General features: G+C 46.6%; 1 protein-coding gene across 1 annotated transcript in view; it reads right to left on the reverse strand.

Annotated features, from left to right (window-relative positions):
- The window catches only part of ARFGEF1 (ARF guanine nucleotide exchange factor 1), a 1973034-nt gene that overhangs the window by 874271 nt on the left and 1081681 nt on the right, over positions 1 to 17082 (reverse strand). Inside the window, exon 18 of the mRNA XM_069621149.1 lies at positions 12256 to 12427. Coding sequence (XP_069477250.1) covers positions 12256 to 12427 — 172 coding nt within the window. The remainder of the gene's footprint in view (positions 1 to 12255; positions 12428 to 17082) is intronic.

Consider the following 17082-nt stretch of genomic DNA (forward strand, 5'->3'; position numbering starts at 1 on the left):
GCAAAACATCAGAGGATAGAGAATGGGCGCTGTGCTATAATTTATAAACAAACAAACAAACGTAACCAGATACACGTTTCAGCCGGCTAGAATGAGACTGGAGAGCGGCAGCGCGAGGCTGACAATGCGCGAAGACCGCAGGTGATAAGAAGCTGCAGGCGATAGAACATGCGCGTGCAGAACAGCGGCCCTGACTTCCACAGGCACCCGGCAAGTAGGATCGCCCTCGCCGCAGGTGAAGGAGGGCGGCATCTGCGCGAGTAGAGCGGTTTAGGAGGCGAAGAGACCTGCCAGCGTAGTGGAGTGTGGCAGCCCAGGGTGTGGGAATACATACCGTGGGGCACATAGCTGGCCCCTTCGGACGAGCCGACGAGGGACAACAGAGCATGTGTGTGTCGGCACTGAGGTATAAATGGGACCGCTGCTCATGCAAATAAAACAGCACCCGCTTGCAAACGCTGAGTAGGCACCTGGTGCCATAGCCCACGAATAACGTGGGCTACAAAATAGCTGCCGGAGGACAGACACTGGAGATTCGGGGAGTGGCAGCTACATCGCATCGTGAGATCAAAGGAGACACAGCGCTGGAGCCGCGGCAGGTAGCCACACGCATCAGAACAAATGCACAACATCCAGCCAACAAATAAGGAGAAGAGGGCAGATGGGAGAAACGAGCGGATGGCCCCTTCCGCGAAGTGAACAGATAACGTGGAGAGCGGAGTGATAAGAGGCTCCTTTTGCTCTGGGCTGCTGGAAAAGGTGAAAGTGCTGGGCAAGTGCCTTTAGGACATGCACATGGGCTATTGACAAGTAGTGGCTTATAAGGGGCATACCACTGGCACATCGGGCGACAGAGGAGCTGGAGGCAAAGAAGTCACAATGTCAGGGTGCCCCCCCCTGTAAGACTGGCAGAACGCCAATAACTAACACAGAGGGTGGGGACATGCAGGGGCCCCCCCTCCCTGGGATGCTGAGGAAGAGCAAATTGCGAGACGAGTGCCTCTGCGCTACGCAGTCTGGTCAGAAGGGGCCAGGGTGTTACATACCAAAGGGAGATAAATGTGCTGGTAGGCAAAGAGGGCACATTAAGACTTATCAGTGGACTGGGGATGAGAGAACGGCTGCAGCAAGGGAGATATTTAGGTGGGGACAAAAGCCAGAGAGCATACTAAGGTCCCAACAACCACAACACAGAAATAAGGCCTGGCTAAACTTGCACTGGGGAGCATAAGAACTTACCTCACGGGCGAGACACGCATGGCAAGCGGCAACAGCCATACCCGACGAGAAAAAGCCTCGGGGCAGGGACGCAGTGGAACAATGTCTGGGAAGAGTGGCAAAGCTAAGAGCAAACAACCCACGATGGACATCTTTGCGAAGCCCCCACAAACCCCTACCACCCCAGCACGAGGGACAGCGAGTGCGCCTGTGGAAACAGTTGCCCCTCGTGAGGACAGCGCCATACTAGCAGCCATAGCAGATCTGAACTCCAAGTGGGGTACAACGATGGCGGACATGAGGACGGCACTTGAGAACAAAATAGATGCCATGGGGATTGAAGTGAATTTGTTGAGACAAGATGTGAGGGCCCTTGCGGAAAGAACGAGCAAACTAGAAAGTGCGGTGAAGGTCAACACGGACACTGGAGAGAACAACGCAAAAGAGGTCCATATTCTGAAACAACAGGTGGCGAACCTACAGAGCAGAGCAGAGGAGGCAGAAGGCCGGGCGAGGCGCAACAATGTCAGGGTGGTTGGACTGCCGGAGGGAGAGGAAGGACAAGACCCTACGGCGTACGTGGAAAACATGTAGCATGAGATAGGAGCCGGCAAGCTGTCACAGGGATTTGCGGTTGAGCGAGCCCAGAGCATTGGTGAGAAGGCCGCAACCCGGGGCTCTGCCTAGGGCAATAATAGCGAAAATTTTGAATTACAAGGACCGCAAGAAGATATTAGAATTTTTTCGGAAAGGAGGGACGATAGAGAAAGGACCGGCGACCTTCTCAGCATATCCGGACTACACCATGCTGGTGCAGTGGCAACGGTATAGCTATGTGGCAGTCAAGAGAAGACTACGCGCCTGCGGGACACAAATACATGCTCCTGTACCTGGCAAGGCTCAAAATTATCTACAAGAATAGGGTGCTGTTTTTCGACACCCCGGAGGAGGCGGAAAAGTGGCTGGATGCGCATGGCTGTCCGGATCGAGATGAGGACCGGGCACAACGAGAATGCGATAAGTGACTGTTATGCTGCATAAGGAGGGAGGAGAGTGGGCAATTGGCAAAGAGTAATTGTGTGAGATGGTATAGTGATTCAAGAACTTCAGTTGCACTAAGGGTATTTTGGACATATTGGACTTGAATATAACCAGTGAAAAGTTAAAAGGTGGATGGGCAGTGCAGATGGCGCTCAGCCTAACAAAATAAGTCGGAGCTATCTGTAGGAGAAGGCTCACTCCCAAGTAGTAGAATAGCTAGGTCACCACTAGGGTGACGATTCCCTGTTGAGCTGCTGGTACGGCCTAGGCCTGAAAGGGGCTAGATGCGGGAGCGCCTGAGATCCAGGAATGGAGCTGGGCAACAGTTGGGTATGGGGGAGGGAGGGGGGAGTGTAGTGGAAGTTGGGGTAGGGGTTATGGGGGGCGGGGAGATAGTTGAAGCCATTGAAAGGGTTTGGAGTTGGGGCCAGGTGGGAGGGGGGGACAGTAGGATGAGGACAGGGGAGTTGGGTGTGTTTTTTGTTAAAGGGAATACAAGCTTATATAGACAGATGGAAGTGGGATCTGGACTGCACCGAGGGGAGGGGAAGGGGGACTCTAATGGGCCATGGGGGACCTTAAAATAATTACTTGGAATGTCAGGGGGCTCAATAGTTATCCTAAGAGGAACAAGGTTATGTTGTATCTGCGCAGACAGAAGATAGATATTGCACTGTTGCAGGAGACTCACCTGACACGGGAAAAGATGGAAATGGTAGTGAAGAAATGGAAAGGGGTTGTGGTGGGCTCGACATATTCTGCTTATGCTAGAGGAGTGCTCACCTGGGTGGCGCCGTATGTCCCGTTTCAACTGTTGCAGGACAAGGCAGACACGGATGGGAGGATGGTCATACTGAGGGGACTGGTGGAAAATAGGGAGATAAGCATTGTAAATACATACGCCCCCAATCAAAATACTGCAGCATATTTCAGAACTGTGTGTACTAACCTTAACACGTGTATGGGGAGTGCAGTGATCTGAGGGGGGGGGGGAGGACTTCAATTGTGTATTAAACCCCAGAATGGATAGGTTAGATGGAAAGAAGGATAGACCCACCCCAGCGGCTAAAGCATTGCAGACACTACTAGATGACTTTGTTCTGGCAGATGTGTGGAGAACAAGACACCCCCAAGATAGGCAGTACTCTCACTATTCCGCCCCACAGCAGTTGCATACGAGGCTGGACTATGTCTTTGCTACGTCGGAAGTAATAACAGATTACTCAAGTAGAATACAAGGCGAGGGTCCTCTCAGACCACTCGCCCCTGGTTCTCGGATGGCAATACTGCCCCCCGAGAGCAAGGATTCCGACATGGCACCTCCGGGCGGAGGCACTGAAAGATCCCTTTTTATGAGAAGACATAAGGGAGGAGATTACAAACTATTTCGAGATAACCACAGGTAGTGTGGACTCGGCTAGCACGTTATGGGAAGCTTTTAAGGTCGTGGTGCGAGGTGTAGCCATAGCAAAATCAAAGGGCCTGCAAGGTGGGATCCTGGCTGATCTACAAGAAACGGAAAGGGAACTGGAAAAGGCATTGAAGGAGGGAGGCGACACAGAGAGCGATATGGAGCTTATACTTAAACTGCAGCAGAAATGTGCGGAGCTATGGGAAAGACTGTGCAACCTCAACTATAAAAAATACATAGAGAGGCAGCATGCGGGAGGGGATAAAACAGGAAGGCTTTTGGCATGGTTATACAAGAGTGAGACTCCCAGACCTACGATCAGAACGATAACGAGAGAAGATGGGAGCGTAGCTGACACCCAAGAGGGAGTTAATCAAGAGTTTGCAGATTATTACAGGTTGCTATATGGAGACAAGGAGGGTAGTAGTCATGAGGAGATAATAGAAGCGCTGGGGGATATAGGACTGCCCACGATAAGTGCCGAAGATAGAGAAGAGCTAGACGCGCCGATTACTTTGGAGGAGTTGGGAGAAGTGGTGAGGCAGCTGCCTACCAGTAAGACCCCAGGGGCGGACGGGCTCCCAAGTGAATTTTATAAAGTATACAGAGAGGAAGTGCTCCCCCCAATGTTGGAAATGTTAAATGAGGCGTTTGAGGTGGGGCGTCTGCCGGAGTCACTCAGAGAGGCGATCATAATACCGCTTCCCAAACCCAACAAGCCTGGGCATAACTGTGGATCCTACAGACCTTTGTCGATGCTGAACCAAGACAGCAATATATTGACGGCTGTTTTGGCAGACAGGCTGCGGAGAGTTATTGGCAAACTAATACACCCCGACCAGACGGGCTATGTCCCGAATAGGAACATAACACATAACCATAGGAGACTCCAACGGGTTGTCGAATGGGGGAGTAAGACTGATGGTGAAATGGCAATTGTGTCCCTGGATGCGATAAAACCTTTCGATTCGGTCAAGTGGCCTTGGCTGCTGGCGGCCCTAGCGGGCTATGATATGGGGCCTGGATACATAAGGTGGGCAAAGATGCTATATAGTGACCCGCTGGCCAGGGTCAAAACGTGATCAGTGATTTCTGAAAGGTGGCAACTTAGTAGAGGCACCAGACAGGGGTGCACATGGTCCCCAATGCTCTATATACTGGCCCTGGAACCCTTAGCAATATACCTTAGACAACAATACGATACCATTGGTATTGAGATAGGAGGGGAGCGACACTTGATCTCCTTATATGCAGATGATTTGCTGCTGTACTTAAGGTACCGGGAGGAAAATCTTCAGTATATCCTGGAAGTAATGGAAAGATATGCGGGGCTGTCTGGTATAGCGGTGAATCCTCAGAAATCCAGCATTTTCCTGCTAGGCAGGTACAAGGGAATCCCGGTGGGACGGCTGCCGGTGTTACAAGCACCATGGGCAGTTCATACTTTCCGGTATCTTGGGATAGATGTGTACCATACAGTGGAAGAAGAGCACAGACAATACTGAGGTAGCCATTCAGAAAATTGAGAAATGTATGCGGTTCTGGGGGAAGTTACCCTTAGCAATGATGGGAAGAGGGGCAATGCTTAAGATGGTGGTCCTACCTAGGCTCCTGCATTATTTTGGGAATATTCCATACATGATACCCAAGAAGTTCTTCACTAGACTGAACAGCTTGTGGAGGGATTTCCTGTGGCATGGTACCAGGAATAGGGTGGCATTATGGAAACTGCAGAATTTTCATGAAAAAGGGGGGATAAAACTGCCTAATTGTGCGAAACAGCTGCAATACGTCGCCAAGTGGCTCTCAGATGAACAGACCCCCGAATCCAGGTTGTTTGGACAGGACTGTGCCCAGTTTTACTTAAGGGAGATGATCTGGCTACCCAAGGCAGAAATGGAAGGGCGCCCTAAGATGATGGTGTTGGGGTGGAAGATGTGACACCGGGCATGCCAGATGATGGGGAACCCATTCCCATGCTCCCCGCAGGTGCCACTAGTTGCACTGACGGGGGGAGATAGACAGCTGAGGATGACAATTAGGAACCACTGGGAGTCAGTGGGGCTAGTGATGATGGGAGATATCTGGCAAGAGGGGACCATCACAGATTTTGAAGTGCTGTGGGAGGAAATGGGATTACATACGGGCCAGTATATCACCTATCATAGAATGGTGCAGATAATTAGGAGAACATGGCCCGAAACGGTACTGGAGAAAGAACCAGATTCTAGCATAGACACGGTTTATGACATAACTGAGGGAGGGCACGAGATCTCTAGATTATACGAGATGATAATGTCCAAGGTTGGAAAGGAATTAACACAACTAAGACTAGACTGGGAAGAGGAAGTAGGAACCTCGATAGAGGATGGGATGTGGGAGCGTACCCTGGGGTACCACAAGAAGGTGTCCAGAAATGCCAGATTAAAACAGATACAACTATATATTACGCACAGGGCATATATGACACCTCAGAGGATATCTAGGTTTAAAAATGCTGGCAGACAGGCATGTCCCAAATGCGATGAAGAAAAGGCTGGCATTGTACACATGTTTTGGTCATGCCCAGTAATTGAGGGTTTCTGGGGTGAAGTAGCAAAGAAACTAGCGGAAAAAGGGGTCACGATTGTTATTGATACATCCTGGGCATGCTTGCTGGGGGGGAGGGCGAGGTTCCCCAGATCGCAAAAAACTCAAGCATGTGAGCAAATTGAAAGATCGAGCATATGTGCTCGCCAAAAGAAGAATTGCCATGGGATGGAAGACATGTCACAGGCCGCGGGTGGAGGTGTGGACGGGGGAGTTGCAGAAATGGGCGGAAGCCGAAACCATGGTATGGCAGGAGGCGAGCAATGTAGGGGGAGAGGAGGAGGCGGGAACCCTGATGGCATGGAAATCATTAATAGCAGAATTGTTTGGAATGGCACAAGACCTGACAGAATCCACGGAAGGCGAGACCCCACCACGCGTGGTAGAGACAGAAAGCGTGGAATAAATAGGCTTGTAAGGGAGGGTGGGATAAGGGGAGCAGTGACTAAAATTAAGCATTGTACGATGGAACTGTTGTTATGTATACTGCGTGTTTGGTTTGTATTGTTTTTTTTTATTTGAATAAATCAATAAAAATTGTTTAAAAAAAAAAGTGTCATGGCTTGGACAGTTGACTGGAGTCAAAATGACGATCTTGCCCAGCCTCTGGTACACGTTTCAGGCATTACCAATTAAGATCTCGGACAAAGAGCTAACAGACCTACAAAGGCCGGTAGGGCAATATATTTGAAAAGGGAAACGACTGAGAATCCCGCAGCAAACACTTATCAGAGCAAAGGAGCTAAGGGGACTGGGAGTCCCCTCTTTGCACAGGTAGTAGCAAGCAGCTCAGATAGTGCCTCTGCTCGCCTGGGGATCAGATGAACATGAGTTGAAAGGGATAGAGCAGGGTCTGACCGACACGACTTTAACCAAGTTGCCCTTTCTACCTAGACTGGTTACTTGAATCCACACATGCATAACTTGCCATCTGGGATAGGGCCCGGGCACGGTTGGGAACCAAAGCTAATGCAGGTCCACCTATTTATTTATTTCAATTTATAAAGCGCACGGCAGCCCTGAGGCATCGTGGTGCTGCTACAGAATATTCACTTGGATACAGTTTGAACAGGTTAATACAATGTAGCCTTAAGACGGTTAAACAGTATTAATGCAATAGGAAAGTTTCATGGTTACAGAGGAACACCAATACTGTAGCAATCTAGTTGAAAAGCTTGGTTTTTAAGCTTTCTTACACCGGTATTGCAGAATCCAGATTTATCACCAGGCCTGGTAGGGGAACCGCTCAAATGCTGGGAATCACTGGAGCCTTTAAGACTCAGATTTATATAACGATGGGCTCCCCCTAACATTGGCACTGTGCACCTGGCCACCCTCTGTCCCCTGGGCCCAGGTACCTGCTCACCCTGCCACCCTCCTGCACTGCCTCCTGGCCACCCCTCGCACTGGGGTCTGTATCTGTACCCATACAGTCCCCCACTATCCCCCCATTTTTTTGCACTTATCAGACTTACCCAGTCTACTGCAGTAAACAGCACTTGCCACTTGCTGGCTGCACTACCACTGTTTATTGCCTCAATTATCTATCTAGGTTTATTTATAATGATTTATCTGTTTCTCCTCTGCCCCGCACTCTCCACTTTCCCCCTACCATGCACTTTTCCCCTTTCCCTTTCCCATTCACTTGCGCGTTCTCAATGTCACTGGGCCTAGTAAGATCGTTGTTGTGTTCTCCCCTGTTCCCCTCCCTTGCCTTGTCGCGCTCTGAAACACTTGTGTATGAGCGCGATCCAAATAAAATATCATAATTTCTTGAATTTAAGACAAAATTCACTCTCCCACAATCAGAGTGTTTCCGATACTAGCAGATTAGGCATTGGGTATCCAATCAGAAGGTAAAACAGGCGGGTACACAACCTCCAAGGGGTATAGAAATCCAACTGATGGAGGGACAAACTGTTCATAGGATCTCCTGGTGTTACGGTCTACTTGACAAAGCCCAGGTGGAGGATAAGCTCTCATATATGAAACAATAGGAGGAGGATTGTGGGATGTATTTACCCATGCATCCGAGCCCTACCTCAAAACTGTGCATTGCTGGCATTGAAAACATCATAATGGCCAGAGCTTCCCAGAAAATGCACAGGGAAATGCACGAAGAATAGGCTGCCACTCATTTTTGCCGATGTTATGGGCACAGAAGGACACTGCCTAAAACCACCATTGGACTACCCACACAGTAGTCTGAAACCATTGGGAATGGCAATGCTGATTGCCAAAAGCAAACCCATAACTGTTGTTGCAGTACCAGTACTCACCACTATCCAAAAGCCGGCGTTTTAAAACAACACCAGATTTTACTTTTTGTAAAACTGAATAAATGAACCCAAAACAGGCCAAAGAAAGACTTATTGAGAGGTGGATCCAATGTAAAGTTATATTCTGAAGTGACTTGAAGGTTTATAACAAGACTGGCTGAGCTGTGGATTTCAGCAGTTTAAGTAAATTTGGACTGAAGGACACTAAAAAATCTAAATGTTTAAAAGAAATGAGTGACCTATTTCTGAGTGTCACATAGGTTGCAATTGTTTAAATGTCATAGTTTTGAACTTAGAATCAGCATTCTAGCTGCATATGTAAAAAATTGTCTTGACTTAAACTGGGGAACAAAAAGTGACATTTTATCTGAAACCTGGCTTAAGGAACTGAATTCTGCCCACCAGCCACCCCCCATCAGGAGTGAAACTTGAGTCACAGCTGTGTTCCTAGGCCTATCTGCCTTTTGCTGGCCACACTAAGGATATGCCATCTCTCTGATAATTGAATTAAGGGGAGCCCCACAGAATACAGGAGCTCTGAACAAAGCCCTGTCCTGACCCAGGCAGATGGTTTATTGCAGATGTCGTAAAAGTAGCTTCCTCCTGAAGCAAAGGGGAGGAGCACTGCCTGTGAGAGCAAGCTGGCTTGGCAGAACTGGAAAAACCAGAAATTCAACCTTGTGCTGGAGGAAAACCACACCCCTTTGGGGCCAGAACATAACTCTAAAAAGATGAATAACTCATAGTACGGACTTGTGAAAATTATTTAAATGACACCATAATTCTTGTGATTTTTCTGTCCACGTTTTAAGACGTGCTAGGAACCGGTGGCATGTTCAGGGGGGTTTTAGCGGAAAAGAGGATATTACTCAAAATGTGTGCATGTGAAAAATCTGACACTTCATCAACTAATCTCCATACTCCTTGCGCACATGTGTGTAAATTTGGGTTAATGTCCGGTATTGCAAACCAGTTAAAAAGTGCAAAATATTGCCATTTCTGAATGCAAGCTCTCAGGAAGAGCAGAGTTTGAACAGGGTATACCTCCTGTAATGCATGATGGGTGCGTGTGATTTTAAAACAATATGTACCTCTGCAAATATGTATTTGGTTCAAATCTAGATTTGTGTGAGAGTTGACAGGAGGAGTGGACTTTCTGCAGGCTGTAAAAATGACATCACTCTGACACAACTTAGCTTCCCCAATCAAGTGAGAAATGGAAGTTTGACCAATTAGAAGCTGAGAGAGAGGTAGGGTCAGTGATGCTAGAACACACCCACATTTTGAAAACACATAAAAGCAGACAGACAGGACAGATAGGGACCTTCAAATCCATTTGCAGCTGGAAGCTCTGCCGGGAAAATCCATACTTTACCTCCATCAACCTTCAGAAAGCAGACAGAGACTTCAAATCTATCAAATATCCAGAACCAGAAATCTAGACCAGACCAGCAGAGCAGAGCTGATCCAGACCACTGTTAGCAGAACCAGAGAGAGCTGACCCAGATCCCTGTGAAGTGCAGAGACCAGAGTCCAGTCTAAAACCTGACCAGATCCGTGGCGAGGCCCGTTTAACTCAAGAATATAGTGTGAGTACCTAGAAAACTGTGCAGAACCAATCTCTTAGTTAAAATAATATAATTCAATCGATTTTAATCTAAGTAGAACTGTCTCCTAACTGTCACCTGTCATTTGTAAAGCTGTCACTTGTCATTTTCTAGTTGCAAGCTGCACTTGTCTTTTTGAACTTTAAAATTTCAAATCTGAAAAACGACCTTTACCATATCGCTCATATCTCCGCGACCGTTTGTCCTAGAGACTTGCAGTAACTTTCATCTGGAAGCTGAGATCCTAGGCTTACCTAGGACCCCAAAACGATAGTGATAGTCCTTGTAGTTCCTCTGTAATCGCGCTCGGCGCATTCGCAAATTTTGCCGCGATTTGCAAATTTCTTCACGTGTAAAAATCTGCTGCTGCTTGCCTTCCATTTGCCAGAAATTTGTTTAACCTGCTAATTATCCCTGAATCATTGCTAGTGTGAGCCTGGACTAATATTAACTAGATACCACTCACCCTGAACCTCTAGAGGGAATTAAAAGCATTTTAACATATTTTCACTCCATTGCCAGCACATATCAAAGCATTTTGCCTGTGTTTCCAACTTCTGTAGTCTAAGCTTGCTGGGGTGAACTGAATCACATTGGATTGCATTTCTGAGAACTGTGTGCCTTCCTTCCATTTCCTTGCATTGCATAAAAGGGGGGGGGGGTGAATTGTCCAAGAAAGTGATTACATTGTCTTTTGCTGAAATCCTATCAAGTTAATTTCTGTACTGCATTTCATTCCACATTGCATCCATTTGAAACCATAAAAGTATTGTTGCTATCTTATCCATTTCATGTCAACTCTTTAGTGATTATAAAGAAGTGTGCTAGTGCCAGATTCTCCGTTGTTAAATCTTTATCATATCGGATTAAGTGTGATATTCAATTATTAATTTATTATAAAGCGTGATATATATATATATATTGTTTAAATTATTAAATAAACCTTTAAACTTGCAAAACAGAACTACTTCTTGGCTCAGTGGGGTCAGGAGGATTCCAAGAGAGGGGTGTTATATAGGGGTAGTCATCCAGAAGGCATGAACTGGACATAAAGATATATCAATAAGGGTTTTCATTCAGTATTATAGACTAGGCGTTGACTTAGCTGTAGTGTTGAATTGAATCCTCTTACAGGATGTGGGGGGCGGAGATCCCATTGGACTCATGGCAGCGCATATGGGCCCGAACAAACAAGAGTTCTAGGTGCACGGGATATAAAGAATGCGCAGTTAAAATCTGTTTTAGGTGTTACATGACACCTCAGTGCCTACATGCAATATCACCAGACTACTCTGACCGCTGTTGGCACGGATGTGGTCAACTTGGGAGCTTTTTTCACATGTGGTGGCAATGCCCGGTAATAAACACGTACTGGCAAGAAATTAAGTCAAGAATTAAGAACATTACTGGTGCAGCTCTCCCGCAGTGCCCCCGAGTCATGCTCCTGGGGGAGGTACCAGAAGACTGGGTATATCCATTCTCAGGTGCTATGGCTGATCTAATAACCCAACTTTTATTGGCAGCAAAACTTAACCGGGCACAATTTTGGAAAACTCAGAAGGGGCCAATGACTTTGTACTGGTGGATCAAAGTCTGGGAAATCATTGCAATGGAGAGGCTAACAGCACAGGTAATAGGGAAAATGACACGGTTTACTCGCACTTGGGCCCCTTTTTTTGACTTTGTGCAGGACAGAGAGCACAAGTTCTTCCGCCCACAAAGTATGAGACACTTTTACAGTGCTGATCACTTTAGTGAAGAGAGGGCAACAGAAGTGGAGAGGGCTGGGGGTGGGGTCGGGCGGGGAATTATGAATCTTGCTCAAGCGATCTGATGAACCGACTTGTAATTTTGTAATGTTTAAGATGTTTATTTAGAGGATGATGTTGTTGTTGTCAGTTTTGTTCAGGGGGTAAGAGGTTTAAGATTCACGCAATGTAAAATGAGATCCTGATAAATGATGGTGGATTTATTGTTGGCCTCATACTTGGCATGTTCACTGGTATCTCAATAAAAATAAATATTGCCAAAACAAACTGTATACATAACACCGGAACACAACCCAGGCACAAAGTTGCCCACTAAACAAATGCACTTGGATGCCACTTACTTGGCTTGCTTGATTTTGTAGGAATTGTTAGCTCTTTTGTTTCTTTCATAGAGATTTTCTTTCCCGCAATCTCGTTGTAGATGGCAGAAAGGTACTCTTCAGGAAGATCTTTGCTGTCATTTATGCCCCTGTTCATTTTTATGTATTGCTCTTTAGTCATTTTGTTCTTAACCTGAAACTCAAAGATACAATCAAAATGACCAAATGCAAGCAAGGGTTCCCAATTGGACTGTAACACCAAAAATGTACAGTCCAAACAGGCAATCATTGTTTGTAAAAACATTAATCTAAAAGATAACATTTGCAAGCATATAATGTGCTGTCAAGAGCATTACAGTATGGCATTGAATGATCAGCCATAGTGGTGTGCATTTGCCACTTCAGTAACAAACAAGTCATAATGTAATTCAACAGTGTGGCTTCCAGTTTGATATTATTTTAATCAGCCATTCAACAGCAACACTTTTACCAGGAGTTGAATTTTATGCTTGGAGCCAGAATTGCAACTATTTGAATGAGGATTTTAACTGGTTACTCAATATTTTATCACACCTAATTTAATAAATTGTCAGAATAAGAACTTGGTCATAAATAAATCTTTACAGGACACCCCAAAAGTGTCAGTTCTCTAGATTTGTAATTCAATGTAATGTAAGCGATTTTGTATAGCATCCGCCTGCCACTATTGATGTACTTTCTGCGCTTGGCTCAATAAGAATGAAGGGGGTGGAGTTCATTAGTGGGACAGTGGGAAAGGCAAATACGAAACCTGCAGTGTTGATGGTTGCAGGTCGGAAGTACCCGGTCCCTAAGTACCATTCTGATTTCTATGTGTTTGGCGCAGGAACTTGGGAGTATGTTTACCATAGGGAAGAGCCGAAGATCCAATAGATTACAGCGCTTTGGGTCTGGTCAGCCGCTGATGTGGGAGAGTGCGACATGGCTGAAGAGAAGAGTCTTGTTGTGGCTCGGTTAGTGTTTATGTGCTAATAACCAGGCCTGCAGTGGCCATCTGTTTGGGGTTTGTGTGTGTAGTGCAAGGTGGTAGGCGATCTTTAGCGGGGAGCCGGTTAGTCAAGGTAACGGGGGAGTAGGTCTTACAAGGTAAAACCACCTGCAACCCTGCACTCCCACCACTGGCCTCTTGCATACAGGTCTCATTTCATAACCTTACGTCTCGCTCGCGGTCCCTCTCACATGGATACACTGTATCCATGTGCAACAAAACGCATCTGTGAGTAGGCAGATGAGGCGGAAGGGGCAGTCTAAACTCCAGTCAATTTTCAGAATCTACATCAAAGCCTTGTGGAAGGCAAGAACCTTTGGTTCAGAGAAAGGGATACTTAAAGTTTGAGGCCACAGTTACCCATTATGCCTTGCTTAGCATGCTGATTGGCTGGCTGATACCATGGCTCAGTGGTCTGCTGTGAATATTGGCCATCAGGGCAAGGCCAGTCTTGAGGAGGGCAAGAAGGCGTTTGTCAGGCATTAGAGCAGGGGATACAATACCTGCTCATTTCACCACCCACGCTCCTTTACCCCCAGAGGCCGACACTGCTATCTCCCTCAAGCCCCAGACTCTTCTCACACATTCCAAAATTAATTCAAACTTTCACGCTCACCAATAGACACAAATGCACTAGGTTCTGACATGGCACCACCCATTTGGTATCATAGTGATTGCTGCAACCCTGCAGGGGATTCTTCACAGAGAAATGCAGACCAGAATAGATGGCAGCTAGGTGTGGATTCCTCAATAACTAGCAGTACCTTGGCCTAAGAAAGGGGCCTGGGAGGTTTAAGGAAGGCATGGTATCAAACAGTGAAGACAGACAAGTGATTACCGTTCAGGGTGTTTATTTAACTACAATGGGTTTGTTGGACGCCCATCTAATCCTAAATCTAAGGATGGGAGCAAGCTACAACCATCAAATAATAAATAACACAGTCCTAGTGGATTCTCAGTCAAAATAAAAGGGCCTATACTAATAAATCTATTGCCAATCCTTTCTTCTAAATACAAATGGTGTGGCATAACAATGTATGCAAAAGAAAAGTTTTCAAGAAAGAATATGTCCGGATAGTTGTGCAGTTGGCTTCCCTTCTCCACGTTTTCAGTACGGGACAAGGCAGCACGTTCGAGGTTCGCACACACTCTGGCTTCTCTACCATGAGGATACAGTTCAAAGCATAGCTATCAGGGCCTTCAGTGCCAAAGTCTCTTTACAGCAGAGGGCCCGACGTAAAAAACAAGCACTAAAGTTCCTTTTATTCCGAGGTTTTTTTCACATTCACAAGCTCTCAGGTTCACTATTCGCCATGGGTCTCTTTCCTTCAGGTTCGGACCCCCTTTAGCACAACTGGTCTCAGACCACGGATCTCCCTCATTCCGGTTTGTACCCCTTAACACAATGTTCTCAACTGGTCTCCCTCGTTCGGGCTCGGACCAAGTAAAAATCGAAGACTTTCGATTGTGCGATGGATTTTGCTTAAACCGTTGCAGGACCACTTCGATACACTTCATTTCTCATCTTTTACTTTTTCTTTTATCACTTTCAGTTCGATACCTTACAGAGACCTTCGATTGAGCACACTCACGGTGCCGAACCACTGTCACAGGTGTTGTATCTTTCTTCTCTTAGTACAAATCATCCTTCTTGTGCTCTTTATACAATGTTGCCGCTTGCAACCTTGACTTCAACACAGGCCAGTCTTGTATCGGTTTCCCCAATTCATTAGCTTTGCTAATCTTTCTGGCGCCGCTTTAATTTTAGAGCCAAGGTGGCTGCTGCTCCTCCCAGACTCGATCAGCCATGCAGGAGGGCCCTGTGTATCTCTGACACACAATGCAGGATTCTTTAATCTTGTTTCCTGGCCTTACGCCTTTCACGCCAAAGGGCTTTGGAAAGTAACAGTTTTCCACTGGAAAGATCAAGGGTATCTCCCTCCTGGTGCACCCTTCTTGGTTTGCAGTCTTTCTCCCCTCGATCAGCTGCCATCTTGAAAACACTGTTCCTCCGTGTGGTTTGCCTCGCTCAAGTGTGCTCTCGTGCTGCGCCTTTTATCCGTGTGCAGAAGGTAAATGGAAGTCAGGTGCGAGTGGTTACCATTAATTGCCTGACCATAGTAGTGCGGGTTGTCCATGTGAAAGTGTTCATGTAGGAAAAGTGTGTGGGTGGGGCGGGGGGAGGTTTTGAGAGGGTAGAGTTCCTCTATTTCCTACCGGGTAGGATGGGATAAAGGTGTTACAGGGAAGGGGATACCGCGTCTCACCATGAGGTATCCCACTCCCACTCCCCGAAGACCCCTCACCCAGGTGATCCTCCCGCACTGGTCCACCGCCAGGGTCTGGATCCAAAGGCGATGGCCGTGCCCTGGCCACCTGACAGAGATCCCCAGGGACTAGTGCGTAAAACACCATCTGGTTTCTCACAGGTCGGAGACGGCTTCAGCATGTAGTCAGTGACAGACAGGGGTTATCAGTCTGGGTATATGATGAACTTTCCTATTAGATTGAAATCTCGAGACTGCAGTCTCTCTGGCCTCTTTCTAGTTAAGGATCTCGGGTGGGTGGGGGGGCGCGGGGTCCTTACTTGTGCCACAACTAAATGATGGGACCAGGGCAAAAAAGAGCCATACTTTCTTCATCCATATGATAAAGGCTGTCCTTCCCAAAGGAGGGAGGGGCTGTGTCAAGGATTAGCATATGCACAAGGTGCGCGCTGTTCTCCACAGGGGGTCTTCCTGGAGCCAGGGAAGGTGCCGCGTTACCCATTTAATAGCCATTTAAACCACAGAAGAGAGGAAGGAGGAGAGAGGCTGTCAGGCTGTCTCTCTCAAGTACACAAGGTGTTGACTGCATTTTGTTCTTACATTTACAACTCTCACACAAGTTGGTAAGAGGTCTTAGGGAAATGCCAGAGAAAGGTGCAGGAGTGCCCCACACTCGCACCTAAACTGGGCATCTGCTGTGTGTGCCCTCTGTGATCACAAGAGCAATGATACACTGGCCTCCCTCGGTCTCATGCTAGACTAGCTGAGAAATGTAAAAAGAGGATGTGCAACACAGAGAGGAAGCTTGGAGCTCCCTGATAATTGAGCAAAACTGCATTTGCGAGGCTAGGATCAGGCATTTTTTTTAAAGTCTGGGCTAGGCTGTAAACTGGGTTTAGGGTTGTAGACGGCTGCCTGTAAATGTCCCTTTGGTCTACCCTGCCCAGCATAGACACCTATGTGCACATGCAACACAAAGAAGCAGTGTGTAGCTCCCTAACAACCGAGCAAAATGGCATTTGTGTGGATAGGATCATGCTTTTTTTACTCTTTCTTAATAATCTATTAATGCCACAATGTGTTTTAAATTAAATATACTGTTGATACAAATAATACTGTTACCAATCAAAGGCAATCATGATGATTTTCTAAATGGAAACAATTCTGAGTACTATAGGCTATTTCAAACCATAGAGATCAGAAGGATGTACCGATAAGCCATCTATGATTACATGGAGGATACGAGGGCAAGAGAAGAGAGTGGAAGGGAAGGAAAGCAAGTGCAAGGGAAGAGAAAAAATGTGGATAAATGACAACTCTTCCAAGGCACCTACTGAAATACAGGGCAAAAGTACCAATCAAAGTGAAGGGTTGCAAATTAACCTTAAGCCATACTGTAGCATGCACTTCAAACTTCATAGGCAGGACTATGAAAAATAATTCTTCACAATTGGGTTTAGATCTAGGATTATAATTGAATACTTGATACAGAGGAAAGTAAAAATGGAACTAGAATCTGAAACACTAGCTTTTTCCAAGGATGTAGCCCACAAG

The sequence above is a fragment of the Ambystoma mexicanum genome, chromosome 5q, assembly GCF_040938575.1.
Source record: "Ambystoma mexicanum isolate Mex_15411 chromosome 5q, UKY_AmexF1_1, whole genome shotgun sequence".
Lineage (NCBI taxonomy): Eukaryota > Metazoa > Chordata > Amphibia > Caudata > Ambystomatidae > Ambystoma > Ambystoma mexicanum.